Source organism: Girardinichthys multiradiatus, chromosome 18 (assembly GCF_021462225.1).
Source record: "Girardinichthys multiradiatus isolate DD_20200921_A chromosome 18, DD_fGirMul_XY1, whole genome shotgun sequence".
Taxonomy (NCBI): domain Eukaryota; kingdom Metazoa; phylum Chordata; class Actinopteri; order Cyprinodontiformes; family Goodeidae; genus Girardinichthys; species Girardinichthys multiradiatus.
In genome coordinates this window covers 40,356,154-40,377,771 of record NC_061810.1, presented here as the reverse complement: position 1 = coordinate 40,377,771, position 21,618 = coordinate 40,356,154, and the positions used below count along the sequence as shown (strand labels likewise).

Below are 21,618 nucleotides of genomic sequence, written 5' to 3'. Positions count from 1 at the left end.
AGGCCTTGGAATATGTTGAAAACAGAATAAATTAATTTAGATTACTGTAATGTGTGACATCCTGTGGTCCCTTTGCACCTGCAATGCTCAGTATTAGGGTATTTTTAAGTTTTGCAAATTAGAGCTTTACTTTATCCTGTTTTGTCAAGTACTGATTGGCTTTGATACCAATCTCTCGTAATCTCTGAACACCTTGCCTCATTGCTTTTACATGAAACTGGCTCATTTGTTGAGATTAACCTAGAATCCTTCTCACAAACCTCAGGTGTCCAGCTGTGTCTTAGCAATCTTAATAACGTTTTAAACCTGCCATTATAGTTTTAATGGGTCATTATTAATGACCTGATACATTTATGGAGCAACATGATGAAATCAGCTGGTGTACTTTAGTTCCTAACTGAAGTTAATAGAAAAACACACATAAATCTTTTACTGTCTTTCTTTGGTTAACACTTCCTTTTCGAATTCATTTTGAACGTTTCAGACATTGTATGGTCAAGCTCCCGAGTATATTTCTGATTTCATACACCTCGAACCCACATTTGTGGTCTAAGTCAGGACTTTTCTTAGTTTCTGAGACCCATTTAAAGCCCTGAGGAATCATGCCTTAAAGTTGCACCTTGTGGCAAAGGCTTCTCAAGTGTTTTATGTCGCATGAACAATGTTGATTTCTTTAGAAAAAAAAACAGCTTAACATATTCTTTTCTTTAGAGTCTTTTAAGATTTTTTTATAGCCTTTTCTTTTATTGTCTTTAATATTTTATGTTATGTCCGTGCATTAGATTTTTAGTCAATCAGTGGTAATAAATCAACAAACTTGCTGAAGGCAAGAGGGGTTGTGAGATTGGTGAGCCTATCAGGCACTGATTTTTTCATTAATAGTTAATTTTATCACAGTCATTGACCTTAACTGAAGCAAGTAGGGCATGGAGTGCTTTAGATGTTGGTCCGGGTTCTTTTCTTTTAGGATAAATCATCGATACAACCTTGGAGTAACTTTGTCTTTTTGTTAAGAGTAACTTTTGGTAGTCTGGCCACTCTTGGGAATTTTCACCACTGTTCCATGTTTTCGCCATTTATAAAAATGGCTCTCACTGTGTTTTGTAGGAGTATCAAAGCCTTAGAAATGTCTTTGTAAACCTTTCCAGACCGCTAGATGTCATTGACTTTGTTTCTCATCTATTCTTGACATATTCTGTATCTGACTAACTGCCATGTACTACATCACAGTAAGAATAGCCCATTTTCCACCGAAAGTCCCGAGATTTAAATACCTGGGATTTGTTTTTTTACCTGGGTACTTTGTGTTCTTTCTGTTTCCACTTCTCTGAAAGGCAGCGAAACATTTATTGAAATCAGCCTAAAGTCTTATGGGGAAGGTTTGAAGAAACCTGCACTATACCTCCAGTCCAGCTGGTGGCGATAATAAGATTCTGAATGTGGATTCTATGAGAAGCAAGAAAAAGTCAGGCACTATTTACATGATAGGAGAAGTAGGTGGTGGGGGAGTATAAATGCCTCTGTGTTCACCTGGACAACAGTCTGGACTGCAGATTCAACAGTGAGGCTGTCTACAAAAAGACAGAGAGCAGATTATATTCTTTCAGGAAGCTATGGTCTTTTTTGTGTTTGGAGCAGATGTGCAGAGTGCAATCTCTTCCATTGTCATCTGCTGGGGTAGCAGCATCAGAGCCATTGACTTAAAGTAGCTGATTAAGAAGACCAGCTCTGTTGGAGCCTCTGGAGCTGACTGTGGAAAAAAAAAAAGACCTTTCACAAAATAAAGAAAATAGTGGACAATCCTGAGCATCCTCTTCACAACACAGACTGCAACTAAACAACAGTGTGTGCCCACAGCCACAATCATCTACAATTACTTTTTAAGAAATCTTATAGAATGGGAGTTACTACAACATATAATTTCCCTTTAGGATTAATAAAGTATTTTAAAATTATAATTTGTATGCCAACCTAAACCAACAAAGGGCACCCCTTTCTGTGGCCAAAGGTAATTTAAAATGGGATGAGGTAGATTTTACTAAAGGAAGGTAGCTTATAAAATTCTGTAATAAAGAAAATCTAAATGAAAATCCTAACATCCCATTAAGGTGACTTTATGCACAGTTTTCCAGGTTTTCTACACACAAACTTGGGAGATAGTAGATTTGTACCTGTTCTCTTTCAGTTTACAAATTTAATTTCGGCATTAAAACACAAATAAACTAATATCTGGATGAAGAGTGAAAGATATGAGAGTATGACTTTAAAGCCAAAATTCTAAAACTAGAATCAAAAGGCAACAAAAGGGGGAAATAATTTAGAAAACAAGCAGACACCTGGAGTTAGCTGTACTTGCTGTTTGCCTGGACTCCTAAGCTTTTAGGATGGGACCATCTTTTCCTTTCTTTGTATATGCAGGTGGTCATAGTTGGCAGTCTTTTACCTCTCTCCTGTATTTATTCTTTTGTCTGTGTTTTTGTGTAGCTAGAGGTGTTAGAGATAGCTTTGGACCAGTGTGGCCCATCCACAGAAAGGAAAATGGCACTGATTGACAAGAACCGTGACCTGTACTTGACCTCAGTGTGTCATTTGGGGAGGGATCCCAAAATCTGCAAAATTGGTGAGAAAATCTGCTGAGAACTCCTACAGATCTGTAGCCAACTGCTGAAGACTTAAGTGTTTATATATGAACTGTCTTGTAGGCAGCATGGTGCACAGCATGGCATGGAACGATGCTGCTAACATCTTATGTGGAATCCAAGATGATCAGTTTACAGTGTGGTACTATCCAAGTGTTGTCTTCACTGATAAGGAACTGCTTCCAAAAACTATTTTCAGAAAGGATGGCAGGTAAGCTTTGATAGATAATATTGCAGACACTATGTGTTTGTTCCAACCTTGGTGGCCCTACAGTTTTCATCTGAGAAGTTGTTAAGACTTGTAAAATAATTGCTAAGTTATAAAATTCATCTTCTTTCTAGCTTATTCCATGGGTTATAGCACACATGACCTTATTCCCTCTGTTTTTATGAGCAGCAGTTGCTGTGTGCAATTCTTCCTGCTCAAACGTCTTCAGCTTCAGCCAACACAGGAGGGGCTCAGGCAGCATGCCGGCACTCTGGCAGTCTCAATGTAGTCTCCTAAACTACTTTAGCACATTTTCTGCGCTACTCTTAAGGGACAAATAGATGTCAGCTGAGAGGCAGGTGGAGGCTTTATTCTTTCCAAAGCTAATTTCTGATTCAGCAATGATAACTGATTTGACCTAGGCAGCTAATCGTGTGCCTAAGCCAACATCGTGCTGCTTGATCATCTCTGCGGTTTTAACCTAAACCGCACAGAGTGAACAGGAAATATTTTGTGACTTTCAAGTAGCCTGAAATAAGAGTATAATAAAATTAAGGGGATTTACATTTTATACAGAATGTTCAGGGCTTTGCCAAAGTATTTATACTCCTTAAACATCTTATTTTATTGGAATTGTATGTGTCTGACCTTTACAAAGTTGTACATAATGTTGAAGTGAAAGGATTAATGATTTTGACTTTCCTAATAAAAATCTGAAAAGTGTGGCATGCATATGTGTTTGTCCCCCATTACTTTATCGATAAATAAAATCTAGTGTATCGAATTGCCTTAAGGAGTCACCTAACTTATAAACAGTCTGTCTGTTTTTATTCGATCACAAAGTCAATACTTAAAAGAAGCACATTTTGCTGCAATTACAGTTGTAAGTCTCGTCCTGCTTTGCACATCTTGACCTACCTTTTACCACATTTGTGTTTGCAAAATTATTGAACATTGAACCTCCACCCCAGTCTCAAGTCTTTCACAGACTTTAGGAGGTTTTCTCCTGGATTTTCCTGAAATTGGCTACATTCATCGTCCTTTTAACTGTGGCCAGTTTCCCTGTCTCTTAAAAAAACAAACTTACAACACAGCATAATGCTGCCACCACCCTTCACCATATGGATCGTTTTTTTCATAGTAGTCCAGTGTTCGTTTAACTCCAAACATAATGTTTTACATGTAGGCCAAAAGGTTCTCAGTACATTCTTCCACATGTTTGCTTGGTCTACTACATTGTTTATGACAAACTACAAATGGAATTGGTTACACCAGTTTTTTCAACAAAGACTTTCTTCTTGGCACTCTTACATAAAAGCTAGATTTGTGCAGTGCATGACTTTTAATTGTCCAGTCAACAGATTCTCCCACCTGGGCAGTGGAACTCTGCATCTCCTCCAGAGTTACCATGGGCTTCTCAGCTGCTTCTCTGATTATTGCTCTCCTTGCCCGGCCTGTCAGTTTAGCTGGAAGCCCATCTTTAGGTCATTTTGTAGCTCTTCCATTCTCTGTTAGGTTTTGGATGACCTGAAAGTGCTCTGTGACATCTTTAAGTTTTGTTTTAATATTGTTTTATAACTTAACACTGTGTAAACATTCTCCAACTTTATCTCTGACCCTTCTGGGGTGCTCCTTGATCTTCATGATTCTATTTATTCACTAAAGTCCTCAAACAAACTTTTGTAAGACACTGTAAGAGCACAGATTTTTATATAAATGCAACCTGTTTGCTTAAATGTGAATTTAATGTTTAAGTAAGGGGGAGTCGGGTTTAGCCTAAACCGGCACAGTTATGGTTGAGGTGCAAACGCACCCTCCATTTCTGCTACCTGTGTGACCCCTTCTATTTCCAATGGTTATAATCAGTCTGACAGAGAGAGGTACCCCCAATCCTTGTGGTTTTTAGTATAACAATGGCCACCAGTGGGCTCTACATGGACAAACTTTATCAGTTTATTACTAGACTTAGTACCCCTACACATAGTCCATTGTAAAATGGCCAAACTCTAACACTCAGTAGTTTATTCTAACCTCCCCAACAACCCCGCACCATTCCAAAACCTTTGTGAAGTGCCTTGAGACGACATGTGTTGTGAATTGGCGCTATATAAATAAAACTGAATTGAATTGAAATATGTTTTATAGATTAAAGTCGAAAAAGATTAACTTTAACAATAACATGGTGTCATTGTATTGGAGGCCCCCCCGTCCCTTTAACAAGCCCCCCAGACAGTCAAGTTAATTATTAATGTTTGTGCCACCAACCAGAGCATGCAGTGAGATTGTCTTTGTGTTTGCAGCTTTACAAAGTGTATGTAAATGAACCACACCACCACCAGCCAATCGCACACAAGTCTTTTTCATCCATTCAGAGTATTTCTTGCAACTACTGCATTCAGTTAAATGGAAAACAGCCAATCACAACCAGCAAATCAAAATATTGCAGCAAACTGCAGAAATTACAAGACAAAACAATGGAATTTAAGGAAAACACGAGAACATAATCAAATAAACACTTGAACTTTGTAATCTAAGAATATTTAGTTAAGTATACAAATATACTTACTTGCGTGATGCATTTTAGGTCATATTTCTAAATTTATTGAGGCACTAAGTGACGTGTGAAAATACTTTTGTCTTGTTTTTAAGATTGTATTCTTCCACCTCCTGAGAGGGGACGCAAAATTCTATACTATACCTATAATGTCCAGAATAAATATTTCATTATTTTATTGTAGAGTTTTGGAGATAGTTCCACATAAAAACACACCTAGACAGTCTAGCATCTGAAGACTATTTTCTCTCATAGTTCCACAATTTCCATCGATTTGTTTTAATTATTTTATATATTTACCAAAAAATGGCCTGTCCACATTTATTCACACCCTTTACAGTAGTAAATGGAAAAGCTTTTATTGGCATTATGGCAATGAAACATTTCATATAATTGCAGACAAGCCTGTTGAATGTTTATGGTATGTCTGACAATTCATCATTTGCAAAGAGCACAAAGTCTTTAGAGTTTTGAAGGCCTCCCTGCCATCACCTTAATCTTTAGCTCTCAGATTCTCTCTCTTTCATGTCCAGACTCTGGGTAGGATGGTCCATAATTTGCATTTTACTTTCACTCAGGAGAAACTGGTCAAATTAAAATATTGCTCCCAATCTAAACTTGCCAGCGATATTGATGTTTTGGGCTGATCTCAGGCTGGTGCAACACCTACAGAGCTCTCTGTTAAAAAAGATATGGGAAAAAAAGATGAGTAGTGATTTTAACTCTTGGTTAACAAATAACAAACATTCATGTTTAGAACAGTTTCCCCTTTAATATGACACCCAGTGAACGTTTTGAAGCAGCTAATACGAACTGATAATACAAATCACACACAGAATCTCCATGACTGCATAACAGTGATATGAAAAGTCAGAATCTCATTATAGATAAAGATAGAAAGATGGAGAGAAACAGATAAATATAGAGATAGAAATATGATAATGACAGATAGATGAAGATAGAAACATAGATATAAATCCAAAAATAATGAGACATAAAGAATAAAGATGTTTCTGGCCTCATTTGTGCCCATTGTCCTGTTTGTGCAAATTGTGATGTGGGGATAGTCCACCAACTTTAAATAAATGACAGTTCTTCTAACACCTCTCACTGTATGGTCTCTGGCATTTTAAAGCAACAAGTGCAGCATTTGGATACTGCTGTCATAGTTTTTATGGAGTCAGAACTAATAGTCCCCTATATGTTGTAGAGCCCTTTGTGTTTCACATATCAACACCTTTATCCATTCCCATTCTCAGTATTTTGCCAACATAGACTGTCTGAGCCAAATGTGTAAAAATATGAGAATATGATCTAATTGTTGTTTTTTTAAATTTTACCTGTGTTTATGTCCCTGCAAAGCGAGTTTAGCTGTGCACCGCACATCCTGAGCTATGTTGGTGCCAAGGTTACCCTGCGCCAAGGAGATGGTTCGTTGGTGTACACCACTGTCCCGATTTATCCTGCTCTCCTCCATGAGTACAGCGCCTCGGCACGCTGGGAGGATGCACTCCGTCTCTGCCGCTTTGCCAAAGTAAGATATTAACACTTCTCAAATAATGTTTGCTTATTGTATAAATAAAGACATTTTTGTGACAGCTTAATTATTTATTCTGTGGTATCATGTTTGCATATTGTCTGAGCAAATACTCAAACATTATTCTTTTGTAAGGTGGCTAATTTGTTTAACAAATAAAAATCTCGAAAGTGTGATTTATATTGGATTTAGCCCTATTTACTCTGATACGCCTAAAAGAAATTCAGGTGCAACCAATTGTCAGTGTGATCTGAAAATGGAAAATGGAAAAGGAAATGCACAGACATGGTCTTTCCTCTAAACTGATGAGCAGGGAAAGGGTAAAGGATTTTGTGTCATGAGTTCAATCTGACTGAACTTGGGCTATTTTCCAAAAATGGAAGGTCAGAAATTTCAGACTCTAGATGTGCAAAGCTAATAGAGACATATTTTAAGGACTTGCAGCTGTAATTGCGGCAAAAAGTGGTCTACGGAGCGCGGTGGTGGCGCAGGGTTTAAAATGTGCGACCCGTATTCAGAGGCTTCAATCCTTGACGCAGCCGTCGCAGGTTGCACTCCTGGCCCAGGGGACCTTTGTTGTATGTCTTTCCCCTCTCTCCACCCCTTGCTTGTCAGCTTACTGTCGGAAAAATGCAAGAAAATAAAGGCTACTTGTGCCGCAAAAAAAAAAAAAAAAAAACATAAAAAAGAAGTGGTTCTACAAAGTTTTGACTTGGGAGGGTTAATACAAATGCACACCACACTTTTTAAAAATGTGTTTATAAAAAAGACTGAAAAGGATGCTAGTTTTTCCTCCCACTACTCAATTATGCACTATTTTGTGTTGGTCTATCACATTAAAGTGTTTGTTTGTAACTTTTCATTAAATGTTAAAAAAGTAAATGGTGTAAATACTTTTAAAAGGCCAGGTATGTGTAGGAGAGCTTGACAAAGTTTGCGATTGAAGGTAGTGGACAGGTTTACGAGTTGAGAACAGCAGGATTGAATTAGCCTGCAATTAGCCTGGTGACAGCATTTACCGGATTAAACCCCCCTAAAAGCCCTCAGTCATAAAGACACACTTTGCTGTATGAATGTAAAGACTCTCCAGACGTATACTCTCAGGCACTAGGATGGGGATCTAAAACTGTACTCTGCTTTGTAGATGATGCAGTAACCACAACCATAAAAAGGGACAAGTATAAGCAAGAGAAGGGTGTAACAGAGGAGATGGAGAGAGACTGAAAAGTTGTAAGAGATTTTCCTTTGACCCCTCCTCCTCCTGTTCTGGTAAGGGTTTGGTGGCAGTGTGGCTTTTCCCAGAATCCCAGTTGTTGTTGTCAGTAAACGCCTGTCATATAGGAGCTAATGCACACAAACATGACATACACTCACCAGCCACTTTATTAGGTACACCTGTCCAACTGCTCGTTAACGCAAATTCAGAGTGGGGAAGAAAGGTGATTTAAGTGACTTTGAACGTGGCATTGTTGTGGTTGCTGGTCTGAGTATTTCAGAAACTGCTGATCTACTGAGATTTACACACCACCATCTCTAGGGTTTACAGAGAAAGGTCTGAAAAAGAGAAAATATCCAGTGAGCAGCAGTTTTGTGGGCACAAATGCCTTGTTGATGGCAGAGGTCAGAGGAGAATGGCCAGACTGGTTCGAGCTGATAGAAGGGCAACAGAAACTCAAATAACCACTCGTTACAACCAAGGCATGTAGAACATCATCTCTGAACACACAACATGTCAAACCTTGAGGCGGATGGGCTACAGCAGCAGAAGACCACACCAGGTGCCACTCCTGTCAGCTAAGAACAGGAAACTGAGGCTACAATTTGCACAGGCTCACCAAAATTGGACAATAGAAGATTGGAAAAACGTTGCCTGGTCTGATGAGTCTCGATTTCTGTTGCGACATTCGGATGGTAGGGTCAGAATGTGGCATCAACAACATGAAAGCATGGATCCTTCCTGCCTTGTATCAAAGGTTCAGGCTGGTGGTGGTGGTGTAATGGTGTGGGGGATATTTTCTTGGCACACTTTGGGCCCCTTAGTACGAATTGAGCATCATGTCAACGCCACAGATTACCTGAGTGTTGTTGCTGACCATGTCCATCCCTTTATGACCACATAAAGTCATAAAGGGATGGTCACTGGGACACACCCTCCAGTCACCAGATCTCAATCCAATAGAGCACCCTTGGGATGTGGTGGAACGGGAGATTCGCATCATGGATGTGCAGCCGACACATCTGCAGCATCTGTGTGATGCTATCATGTCAATATGGACCAAACTCTCTGAGGAATGTTTCCAGTACCTTGTTGAATCTATGCCACGAAGGATCAAGGCAGTTCTGAAGGGTCCAACCCAAAAGGGGGTCCAACCCGGTACTAGCAAGGTGTACCTAATAAATGATGACAACCAGCGCCTGTCAGTGTTATTTGTTTGCTGGAGTGGTTTCCAATTACACCTGTTTGTCATAGTAACGGACACCGAAGGAGGAATTACAGGGTGGCAGCTCTGAAATCCAGTTTGCTCATCTGTTGATCAACTAATGGTGAAACTGTACTTTTAATTAATGCAACTGAGCAAAATACACTGGTGAAGTTTATGGTTACATTCACAAGTGTCTATGGTAGATTGCTGATCTTTATCATCTTTTGTTTTGGATGTTACACTAAAACATATTTGACTACATTCAATGAAAAAATATAAAATAAAAAACATGTATATCCGTGGTCAAGACAGTGCTGTCTTCTAACAAAAACACCTTTTCAAAGCCTGAATAAATAATTTCTTCTTTTAAAATGTAGACTACGCCTGTTTTTCAGTTTTTATTAGTTAAGAATTTGCATTTGCTTCAGCTTTCCATTCATTATCAAACTAGAGGAAGGAAGTAGCCATTTATTGACCTCAGCTTTAATGTTTTCGGATGGTTCACGTTGAATTTTGATGGACCGACCCCTGTTTTTTTTTTTTATTTGAACTTTATTTTAAATTTAAGTTGCTATTTTGATCATTGTTTTCCTTTTGTTCTCCAAAACTATATAGTTAACTACAATGCAGAAATCTTTATCTCTCCTTAGGTTTTATGTCTAGAATGAGATGGTTTTATCCGTATCCATTGTCCTTTTATTGAAAAAACTTTTTCCAAGGCTGCATTTTAGCCGTGGAATAATATGCAAAATTCACTACAACTTCAAAACTTTATTTCCCTGAACAAATTTAAAACTCTTGCTTACAAACTGTTCAACTAAGGAGTGTGATTGCAATTATTAAACCATTAATATTTTTTTAAATAATGTCTTAATTGTAAGCTCTGTTTTTGTCAGTTTTTATTTTGTTTTGTACCTACATACAAGTGCTTCATGATGCATGTAACTGTTTTAGTTATTGTCCTTTGTATAGTGTACAGCAGTGTGGGTCTTAGCCAAGTCTCCCTCGAAAAATATATTTTTTCTTAAGGGGCTTCCTAAAAAAAGAAGTAAAGTTTAAAGAATATTTTGTTTGGTCATGAAATGAAAATTAACCATGAAACCTTTACTGTCATTAAAAGATGGTATGTCGTTCCTCTTACACTTGTAGGACCAGCCTTTGTGGGCATGCCTTGCTGGTATGGCAATGGCAAATAGAGACTTGAACACAGCAGAAATGGCCTATGCTGCCATTAGAGAGGTAAGAACCTCAGTCAAAGATCAGTTTGGTTTAATTTGTTTTTCTTTTTCTGGCACAGCAAATATACTCCTGATCAAAGTCTTAAACCCGGGAAAGAAACTACAAGTTTTCAAGTTTCTTGCCGGTGGATCGTAACCAACATGCAAGTAAAGCTTATAAATGCAAAATAAATAAAACAGGAGCAAACTGCAGGCTGTCATCAGCAGATCGAAGGTTTAAAAGCACAGCCCTTAAAATGAAAACTATCCTTCATGCTGTTTTCCATCAGGCATTTCTCCCATCATTACTCCCCTGATGACAAAGGAATAACGCTTTCCATCTGAATGTAGCAGTATTGTTCAGGTATAAAAGCAAGGCCTTTAGCAGTGCACCTCAACTGCCAGGGTAGGATACAGTAAGGCAGTCATTTTGAACTCCTTAATGGACCCTGAGGAGTCAAGTGGTACACCCTTTTTTGGGTCTACCAGTTCACCTGCTCTGAGCCAGAGGATCTATTGTGGTGTCTGAGAAGACAGGCCTCACACCTTAATAAGGCCCTTATTGATGCTGACTGCAACCCAATAACCATAAAACAGCATATGTGAGAGAAGGGCTTAAAGAACAAAAATGTCTTCAAAGGCCATGTCACTTAGCCCTTTAGACTTTGTAAGGAAGAACCTAACATGGGACATTTAAAGATGGAAGAAAGTTTCATTCTCTGATGTTGTCACGTTGTGGTTTTGGATCGGACCAAAGTGCAGACAAGAGCTCGGCAGGATCATCTTTGTAATTCAAAGATTTATTTTACAAGGTCAAAAACGTAGCAAAAATCACTGCAGGTTTCCCAAGGCAAGACGTGGCAAAAAACAAAGCATAATCATGGACGAGAACAAGGTGTGACGAACATAAGGAACCAGCACTGAACAAAGACACAAAACCAACGTATATACTGTGAAATAACAAAGGTTGATAATCAACGGAACAGGGAACAGGTGTGACAAGGAGGCAGAGAAGCAGAAGGAACAGGTGAAACAAATACAAAGGCTGAGGATGGGCAAAGTAACTAATAAACAATAAACAGAAACACAGACCAAGCAAACCTATAGACAAAGATAAATAATCAAATGGGGAATAAGAAAACTAGAATAATCATGAACTAAAGTAAACAGAGAAACTAGAAGGAACATAGGAACAACAATAACAAGCTGAGAACAAACAAAGAACCCATAAAGAAAACCTGAATACAAAAGTAAAGAAACCTAACCACACTGATTTAATTAACTGGAAAGGAAACAGAAAATAAACTAGTAAACAAGAAGAGTGCAAAGGAACAAATAAAACACAATTAACCACAAAGATACTGAAGAAAAATAAAACTAGAGCATCCAGGGTAGACCAAGAACTATAATAATTACAATAATAATAATAATAATAATAAACCATACAAAGTAATAAGAAAACAACCATAAAATAATTTAAGAAGTAAACACTAGGAGGCGGAAGAGGGAGAAACAAAAAACATGATACAAAAACCAAAATAGAAAAATCTAAGCAAAAGGTAAACAAACACAGAGCCACAAACAGAGTCCAAAAATGTCACTTCGTGACAGATGTGAAAGAAGTATGACATTCCTGATGTCTTCCAACGTTGATGGTATGACAAGGAGACCCATTCGTCGATACATACGCATCAGTGGTTGAAGCTCCATCATGATCTGGCTCCTTTTCCTTCTATGGGAAGGTGGAGCTTTGGGTTGTGCAAGGGTATTAAACCACATGTGGAGATGTTTTAGTGAACTTCTGATCAGTGGATGAACAGCCTGCTTGAGTCTAAATGTCATTTTCAGTAAAGTAGTTAGTCTATTTTTGTCTCTTGCTCCTGTTTCTACCTCTTGCATTGTGAAGCTCAACTTAGAAACTGGGTATGATCCATCAGCGTTAAATTCAATTGCCTGTAACTTTTCCTGGTCTAAGATTTTGATCAGGGGTGCACATTTAACACAGAGACAATTCCCACCTGAAATGACAATAGCAAAGAACTTAAGTCAGTATTTACAGTACATCTCTGTTTTGTCTCTTTGAATGTCCCCTCTTCCTTGGTTAAGTTACCAAGAGTCCAGTACATCAACTTCATTAAAGAGCAGCCATCTAAGGACTCATCACTGGCCCACATGCTGATGTTCAGTGGTCATGTCCAAGAAGCTGAAACAACTCTCCTTCAAGTTGGTCTTATCTACCAAGCCATACAAGTGAACATTGACCTTTTCAACTGGAACAGGTAGGATTCTTAATTCTCAATGCAATTGTTAAAGCTGCTGTAGGTAACTTTTGTAAAAATGTATTTTTGAAATATTTGTTAAAACTGTCAATTTGTCTTCATGTGCTGAAGGTTGCCAAAGAGAGGCGTCATGTTAGGAACAGCAAACTCTGGCATCACTTTATAACACTATGAGCACCCACGACAAAAGTAATGCTAGCAATGTCTCCAATTCAAATTTGAGTTCATATAGTGAAGATTTATAACGACAATTGATCCAGCCTGAAGAGGAGGACGTTAGGAGAAATGTTTTCTGAGAAAAGTAGCTTGGAGACATTGCAAACTGGCTTTCTATAGAGAGATTTAAAAGTTATTCTGCAAGGCCAGTCTGATTGTAATTAATTACAATAGAAAATGTGACAACTGTAATTCAAAACTCCATATAAATCGGGGAGCCATGTTGTGATCGTGCAAGTCTCACTTTACTCCACATTAGCAGTCCAGGTTTTACCATTGAAGGTTCAACTGCACTACTGTAATGTAGTTATCAAAAGGAGTCAGATGGCGGCTGCTGTCATACACTCTTTTTCATCTGGCTCAAATGCACACTAAAAATAGCAGCTGCACCTGAAGCTAATTATCACGCTGAAGATGCAAGAGGTTCATTTGGAGAAAGGAGGTTAATGAACTGTGACATCAGCAGACATTTTGCACTTTTTTACCTGATATAGTTTATGCTCACAAACAATGGTCTGAGCTAACTGATGTAGCTGTGGCATGAACTGTGTTGTTTCTTTTTCCTTCAAGTTTGGGTTGTTTCTGTCTCTAAAATCCAAGATTCCAGTTTTTCCATAATTCTCAGACAAAAAGTATTTCCAAGAAATCTGTCCTCTTAGCCAGAGCTCATCCACATTTCATTTCTAGATAAGCTTATTCCAGAATAAAAGAGCTTGCTCCAGAATATTCATACTCCTGCCATTCTTAAAATTAAAATGTATTTCTTATTCAACCTAGAAATTTATTTCTGATTCAAACTTAAACAGGGATCTCTCAATAGATAACAAAACAATGTAAATGAGTTTTGAAAAATAAATTTTTTTTTTCATTTACATTTGAAATGGCATGTCAAAAATTATTTGTCACTTGTCAGGAATCAATATAAAAATATTTATTTTCATTATAGGTGCCCCCCCTTATAACTCCCAATCAGCTTTGTGCATGTTTCCACCGGTATTTTGCTAATATTACTCTGGTCATGGGCTTAATATCTTTCAGGTTGGAAGGCCACCTGACCTTCACCCTGACCTTTAGCTCTTTACCTAAGATTCTCTATCAAATTCAACTTGGCGGTCTGGCTGGGTCACTTCAGCACATTTATATTACATCCAGTCAGAAGAAACATGTTGGTAAAATGTAAATAACTCTTCAATGCTAAATCCAATCCAACGTAATGTAAAAGCACTTTAAAACAACCAGCATGGGTCAGGGTGAAAAAGGTCAGGGTAAAAATATGGGTCTTTAGAAGGGATGTATAAGCAGCCACAGAAGACGCCTGTGTAATTTCCAGAGGCAGATCATTCCACAGTTTGGGAGCTGCTAGCGAAAAACTACAATCTCCTTTAAGTTTACGCCTAGTCCGAGGTACAGTGAAGAGGAGCTGACCTGAGAGAGTGTGTAGGTATAGTGCATTACTGTAATCCAGCTGAGTGGTAACCAATGTCATGGATTACTGTCTCCAAGTGCTGCTCGGATATAATTCCTTTATTTTAGCCGGCTGCCTCAACTGGAAATTGCTTGATTTAAAAACTTCCTTAATCTTACTGTGAGATTTTGCAATCTGAAAGTTGTGGGTTCGATTCCAGCTCCCTCCTGCCACATGTCGCTGTGCCCCCGGGCAAGACACTTAACCTCAAGTGGCCTCCGATCTGAGTATCGATGTATGAATGCGGGCTCGTTTGTGAGTGTGATTGGGTAAATGTGGCTGTAGTGTGAAGCTCTTTGAGTGGTTGGTATGGCTGAAAGGCTCTATATAAGTTCAGTCCATTTTCCACTGATTTTACTGGGCCAAGGAGTCTAAAAAACGTCGGGGTCTCAGTGGGGTTACCAAAAACCATCACCTCAGTCTTTTTTTCATTGAATTTTAAGTTAAGTGCCATCCAGGCTTTAATGTCATCAAGGCAATGGAGTTTTGGCTATACAAAGTATGTGCCTTTTTTCTTTAGAATCTGCCAGGGGTGTGAATCATTTTGGGCTTATCTGTATATTTCTTTTTTCTGTTGCCAGTTACACATCTATTGGACACATAACCCTTAAGTTTTTTGTTAATCAAGAAAATTGTACATGTACTATGCAAAGCAATAGTCTGAAGGTCCAGCATACCTCCTAAAAGACTCTAAAATGTGATATTTGTCCCTTGATGTAAAATAGTTTGTATTTCCTTTGAAAATAATACACATTTTCATTTGAGATCTGGAGTTTGTTTTTACACAGATAGTGTTAAGCTTGTTTCTGCATTCTGTGTGTCGCTTTGGGTCCAGGGCTCTGGAGCTGGCAGTCAAACACAAGACCCATGTGGATACTGTGCTGGCCTATAGGGAGAAGTTCCTGCAGAGATTTGGCAGGAAGGAGACCAACAAGAGATTCCTGCAGTACTCTGAAGGGGTATGTTTCGACATCTTCTCTGTGGTACTGCCTTTAGTAGCAGGTTTGAGTTTTTAACAGAGTGTTAGACTAATTATTTCCTTTGAGTAAATAACGTTTTTGCATTGTTTGGACAATCTTTAGTGCCCTCAGTTCACTAATCAGTTAAAAGAAAACCACCTACTATATATGAGTTTGTTGTAATCACAATTACATCCAAACCAAATTTTATAAAGACTTAAAACACCTAATAATAAATTCTTATTTGCTCAAGTCACACACTTTACTTGTGGTGTCCAAAGTGTTGTCCAAAGTCAGTCCTCATGGGCTGGTATCCTGCATTTTTAGGTTCTTTCCCTGGTTCAACACTCCCGAATCAAATGATGATTCATAAGCAGGCCTCTGCTAAACTTTATGACATGCTGCAGAGATTAGTTGGACCATTTGAATCAACTGTGTTGGGGGTGAGACGCATGTTCAACTGACCGGACTTCGGCCCATGAGGACTGGAGCTGGACACCCATGGTTTAGCCTAAAGAGGCTTTACACTTACCATTAATACATAATACAACTTCTAAGCAGCCAATGTAATCCTTAATGCGGGTTTCCTATGCAATCTAAAAATGGACATATTTTCTTTTTAATTGTTTCCAAATCTGGTTAAATATGTACAAAGAAAGGACAATGAAAAACGTTTGCAATGCCATGTTTGTCTGTCTTTAAAACAGAAAAGTGGATGTTGTAAATATGAATGTCCAAAACAACCAGAGTGTTTTACACTGACCGTAAATGAAATGATGCTACTTTGAAGTCAAAACTGCATTTGTTTATGGATAAGAGGCACAATGCAACAGAAAATGTCCTTTTCCCCAAATATGCATTGGTGTAGACTGGTCTTAGTCTGATAAGGTTTGGAATTTTAAAACAGAAAATGAGTTTCCAGACTTTATTTTATGCTCCATTATACATCAGATAAAAATCAGAATGTCTGAGAAATAAAGGGCTTTTTACTTTGCTTTATATTTAGATAAGGTCCTTTAATTAATGTTTGTTCTGCCACATCTCAAGGTAATTTTTTGTCCAATTTATTCATCACTTTGTTTTTAAGGCTGTTAACCCCTTAACATTCGCCCCAAAATGTCTAAAAACCAAAAGCCAGCTGTCCCTGGTTCAAGTTCTGATCCTGAAGACCTCTGCTGCATGTCTTCCCCCTCTTCCTGAAAAATAACAAAATAAAGGCCACTAGGGCTGCAAAATAAGTCTTAAAAATGTGAAGAATGTTTCCTTTTATTTTACATGAACATGTCTTTACTAAATGTGCTGTTTTCTATACTAATTAGTTTATCTTGTTGATCTAATTTTCCTTTCTCCCCTTAAGGTCGAAGTGGACTGGGAAAAAATCCAGGCAAAGATTGAAATGGAGTTGTCCAAGGAGCGAGAGAAAGCTGCAAGTACCGCAGTAAGGAGCAGCGTGGCGTCGCGTCATTAATGTTCAAGACTTTTAGGTTTTGTTTTTTTTTTTTGCTCCACCTCAGAGTGACACAAAATCTTTACCTGAGGTACAGCTTCCATCTGAGAACACATGCAATGGACAGCATGATGCTGATGCTGACTCTGGCGCCACACCTGTCTGTCATGTAACATGTTATATACATGTTACATGACAGACTATAAACAACAAACATGGCCACTTCCTTCTTTGCCATTTTCTTACATGCTGTGCACCTCTGGATTTTTGTATGTGGAGACATTATTTGGATCTGCTTCATGAGGGACATTGAATGTTCATACCAGGCTTTGTCTGCATTGTAACAAGCCACAAGACTATTAGTGAATAGAGCACAAAGTTGTCTGGTTCACATCAAGCCAATAGGTCTGCATCCTGAAGATATTTGCAGTTTCACCTACGGCAACCTTCTTAATTTCTTGCCACCGTGGGTAAAGATGTGCTGTGAAATAGTAATAGTATGACCTTAAACTGACAAGTGTGTTGCTACTAATACTTTTTGCCATCCCCCTTTTGCCAAGAGGACAACACTTTCTTCTATACACAATCTCTTTAAATCATTCAGAGACCTGGGTCCCCTCTTATGCTCTCCCCTCTTCAACTTATCCCACAGGCATAGTTTTATTTTATTTAAAATCCAATATTTCAAAGAGTTTATGATGACATTGGCACCAAAAAGGTTACAGTATCCTTCTGGGGAAACAAAGGACCAAAGCATCATAGATCCCCCACCGTGTTTAGCAGTGTGCTACCCCACATATTAACCCTGGAGCGATTGCAGCCAACAAGCTGAAGCATAGTCTTATCAGACCAATTTACAGGGCTCAAGAAAAGTCCCAGCAGAGTTGAATGAATTCCCCATGTTTATGTTTGTGTTGTTAGGACATAAAAGACTGTTTCCTGATATTTCTTTTGTACAACCAGTTGGCATGTAAATAGTGTCTAATGGTTGTCATTATAACTTGGTGACCTCAAGGTGTCACTGCTTGCTGCAGTTCTTTAACAGCCATTGAGCGGTTTTACACCAAACCTTAAACATAGATTCTCATTCAACCTAGTTTGTCAATGTTGAAGTCGCTTTAAAGTCTTGAATTATGGCTCTGTCTATAGATACAGGCAGGTTCAGGCAAGTATCTATGTTCTTTTAGCAATTTCCTGACTTATAATGGTTGATACACACCTCCCTTACTGGAATAGCAAGTTCTCTTCTCTTTCCTGTTTTGAAGAGTGGCCATAAGAAATGGACCTGTGTTTCACATCATATTTTTATATCCCACGAAGACAGTAAGTCTTGGATTAATTATGAGTACTTAACTTTAAAGGTTAAAAAAGGCTTCAATAACATTTATACTACAGGAATCATTATGGATGCCAATAAGCTGAATGTGTTAACAATGATCCTTTATCCTCAGATTTTCCCCCCAAATAAAAGGATGGATTTCACTCAAATAAAAGGATGGATTTCTCTGAAATGTAAACTGTAGGACTATGCCTTTGTGGTAAAAGATGAATTTGTTACCAGGAGTACCAATAATCATAGATGTCATTGTACTTCTGACATATTTTTACCATTGATGGGCTTTCATCACTACTGGTATGTGTCCAATTTGTTTTCAGGGCTGACTGGAACAAGTTACCATTGCACAGATACTCTTCATGTTTAAATTGGCAGCGACAGACAGTAGACAGACCTGACACAACTAACATTGTCCAGAGTTCATGAAGAAAAATGGCTTAGTGATGGATGTCAGATTTAATCTTTACTCATTTGTTCATTTAAGCTGATATGTTTAGACATGCACAGATGAATACTTTCATGTTCTAAACTGTTATTGTATGTTAAACATAAATATTTTTTTTACCAATTATACATTAAAGGTTTTTTGGAAACACTACATGGGATATAATTTAATAAAGTTAATGGAAAAATGTTGACTTATTTATCATAAATGTATTCATTCTCTATTTTGAGTGTTTCTGATGAGCCTTAAAAGGTTTTTTAAATAATTTAGTTTTAAATGTTCAAACTTGATCCTAAAAAGTCGATTCAATTCAATTAAGTTTTATTTATATAGCGTCAATTCACAACACATGTCGTCTCAAGGCATTTTACAACCTCTATTCAATCAAATCATACAGATTTTAAGTCGGGTACATACATTCCAATTAATCCTAACTATCGAACAGTGCAGTCAGATTTAGTTTATTATCAAATTGGTTAAAACGTTTTTGTATCTAAGGAAACCCAGCAGATTGCATCGAATCAGTGACTTGTAGCATTCACTCCTCCTGGAAGAGCATGTAGAGACAGTGGACAGTCACTGGCGTTGACTTTGCAGCAATCCCTCATACTGAGCATGCATGTAGCAACAGCGGAGAGGAAAAACTCCCTTTTAACAGGAAGAAACCTCCAGCAGAACCAGGCTCAGTGTGAGCGGCCATCTGCCACGACCGACTGGGGGTTTGAGAGAACAGAGCAGAGACACAAAAAAGAACACAGCAGCACTGATCCAGGAGTACTTTTTATAGGAAAGAAAAGTGAAACATTAATGGTAGTAGCTCCTTTAGTGGCTTCATCTAGGAGAGAAAGACAGCTAAGCAGATGAACTCTGAGCCAGTTTTTTCAAGTCTAGAGTCTGAAAGAGAGCACATACAGTTAGTCACAGAAGAAGATCAGCCAGTAGCTATATCTAGGAGAGACAGGGTTAAACACTAAAAGACAGGGCCAAATGTATCATCTGTGTAAGGTGAGCATTTTGTAGTTTTGTAGTTGACTGATGTCCCCCTCCAGGAAGGTGTCACAGCTAAACACAGCCATTTCAGATGTAGCTTCTAGAAAGAGAAAAAAGCAGAGAGAGAACATAAAGTTAAAAGCTGAAATAACAGCAAATAATGCAAAATTGGAGAGTAGTATGAGAATGTAGCAGAGAGAGTGAAAGTGGTCTTTATATCCTCCAGCAGTCTAGGCCTATAGCAGCATAACTACAGAGATAGCTCAGGATAGCCTAAGCCACTCTAACTATAAGCTTTATCAAAAAAGGAAAATTTTAAGCCTAGCCTTAAAAGTAGACAGGGTGTCTGCCTCACGGACTAAAGCTGGGAGCTGGTTCCACAGAAGAGGAGCCTGATAACTAAAGGATCTGCCTCCCATTCTACTTTTCAAGACTCTAGGAACCACCAGTAAACCTGCAGTCTGAGAACGAAGTGCCCTGTTAGGAACATATGGAACAATCAGATCTCTGATGTATGATGGAGCTAGATCATTAAGGGCTTTATATGTGAGGAGGAGAATTTTAAATTTTATTCTGGATTTAACAGGGAGCCAATGAAGGGAAGCTAAAATAGGAGAAATATGATCTCTCTTTTTAATTTTCATCAGAACTCTTGGTGCAGCATTTTGAATCAGCTGAAGGCTTTTAACTGCATTTTGTGGAGATCCTGATAGTAAAGAATTACAATAGTCCAGCCTTGAAGTAACAAATGCATGGACTAGTTTTTCAGCGTCACTCCTAGATAGGATATTTCTAATTTTGGCAATGTTCCGGAGATGAAAGAAGGAATTAATTGGAATGTATGTACCTGACTGTTGTGAATTGGCGCTATATAAATAAAACTGAATTGAATTGAATTGAAATCCTAGAAACCTGTTTAATATGGGATTTAAATGACATGTTCTGGTCAAAAGTAACACCAAGGCTTTTTACTTTATTACTGGAGGTCAATTTAATGCCATCCAGGTTAAGTGATTGACTAAGCAGTTTCTTTTTTAAAAGACTCCGGTCCAAAGACGAGAACCTCTGTCTTGTCTGAATTTAGAAGCAGAAAAATTAAAGTCATCAAAGTTTTTATGTCTTCAAGACATGCCTGTAGTCTGTCTAACTGGTTGGGCTCATCAGGATTTATGGATAAGTAAAGCTGAGTATCATCAGCGTACCAGTGAAAATTTATCCTATGCTGCCTGATAATTTTACCTATTGGAAGCATAGGTACAGTACAGACCAAAAGTTTGGACACACCTTCTCATTCAAAGAGTTTTCTTTGTTTTCATGACTATGAATATTGATGGACTCTACATGCCTGGTTCCCACCGTGAAGCATGGAGGAGGAGGTGTGATGGTGTGGGGGTGCTTTGCTGGTGACACTGTTGGGGATTTATTCAAAATTGAAATCATACTGAACCAGCATGGCTACCACAGCATCTTGCAGCGGCATGCTATTCCATCCGGTTTGTGTTTAGTTGGACCAACACTTATTTTTCAACAGGACAATGACCCCAAACACACCTCCAGGCTGTGTAACGACTATTTGACCAAGAAGGAGAGTGATGGGGTGCTGCGCCAGATGACCTGGCCTCCAATCACCAGACCTGAACCCAATCGAGATGGTTTGGGGTGAGCTGGACCGCAGAGTGAAGGCAAAAGGGCCAACAAGTGCTAAGCATCTCTGGGAACTCCTTCAAGACTGTTGGAAACCATTTTAGGTGACTACCTCTTGAAGCTCATCAACAGAATGCCAAGAGTGTGGAGAGCAGTAATCAAAGCAAAAGGTGGCTACTTAGAAGAACCTAGAATATAAGACATATTTTCAGTTGTTTCACACTTTTTTGTTCAGTATATAATTCCACATGTGTTAATT

General features: G+C 38.4%; 1 protein-coding gene across 2 annotated transcripts in view; it reads left to right on the top strand.

The window, feature by feature from the left end:
* The window catches only part of ift80 (intraflagellar transport 80 homolog (Chlamydomonas)), a 75,390-nt gene extending 56,472 nt beyond the window's left edge, over positions 1 to 18,918 (top strand). For both annotated transcript variants that reach the window (XM_047391891.1, XM_047391890.1), the window contains 7 exons: positions 2,485 to 2,620; positions 2,703 to 2,850; positions 6,764 to 6,935; positions 10,511 to 10,600; positions 12,685 to 12,857; positions 15,374 to 15,497; positions 16,855 to 18,918. In XM_047391891.1, coding sequence (XP_047247847.1) covers positions 2,485 to 2,620; positions 2,703 to 2,850; positions 6,764 to 6,935; positions 10,511 to 10,600; positions 12,685 to 12,857; positions 15,374 to 15,497; positions 16,855 to 16,965 — 954 coding nt within the window. In that variant the 3' untranslated portion in view covers positions 16,966 to 18,918. The remainder of the gene's footprint in view (positions 1 to 2,484; positions 2,621 to 2,702; positions 2,851 to 6,763; positions 6,936 to 10,510; positions 10,601 to 12,684; positions 12,858 to 15,373; positions 15,498 to 16,854) is intronic.
* Positions 18,919 to 21,618: the final 2,700 nt, after the last annotated feature.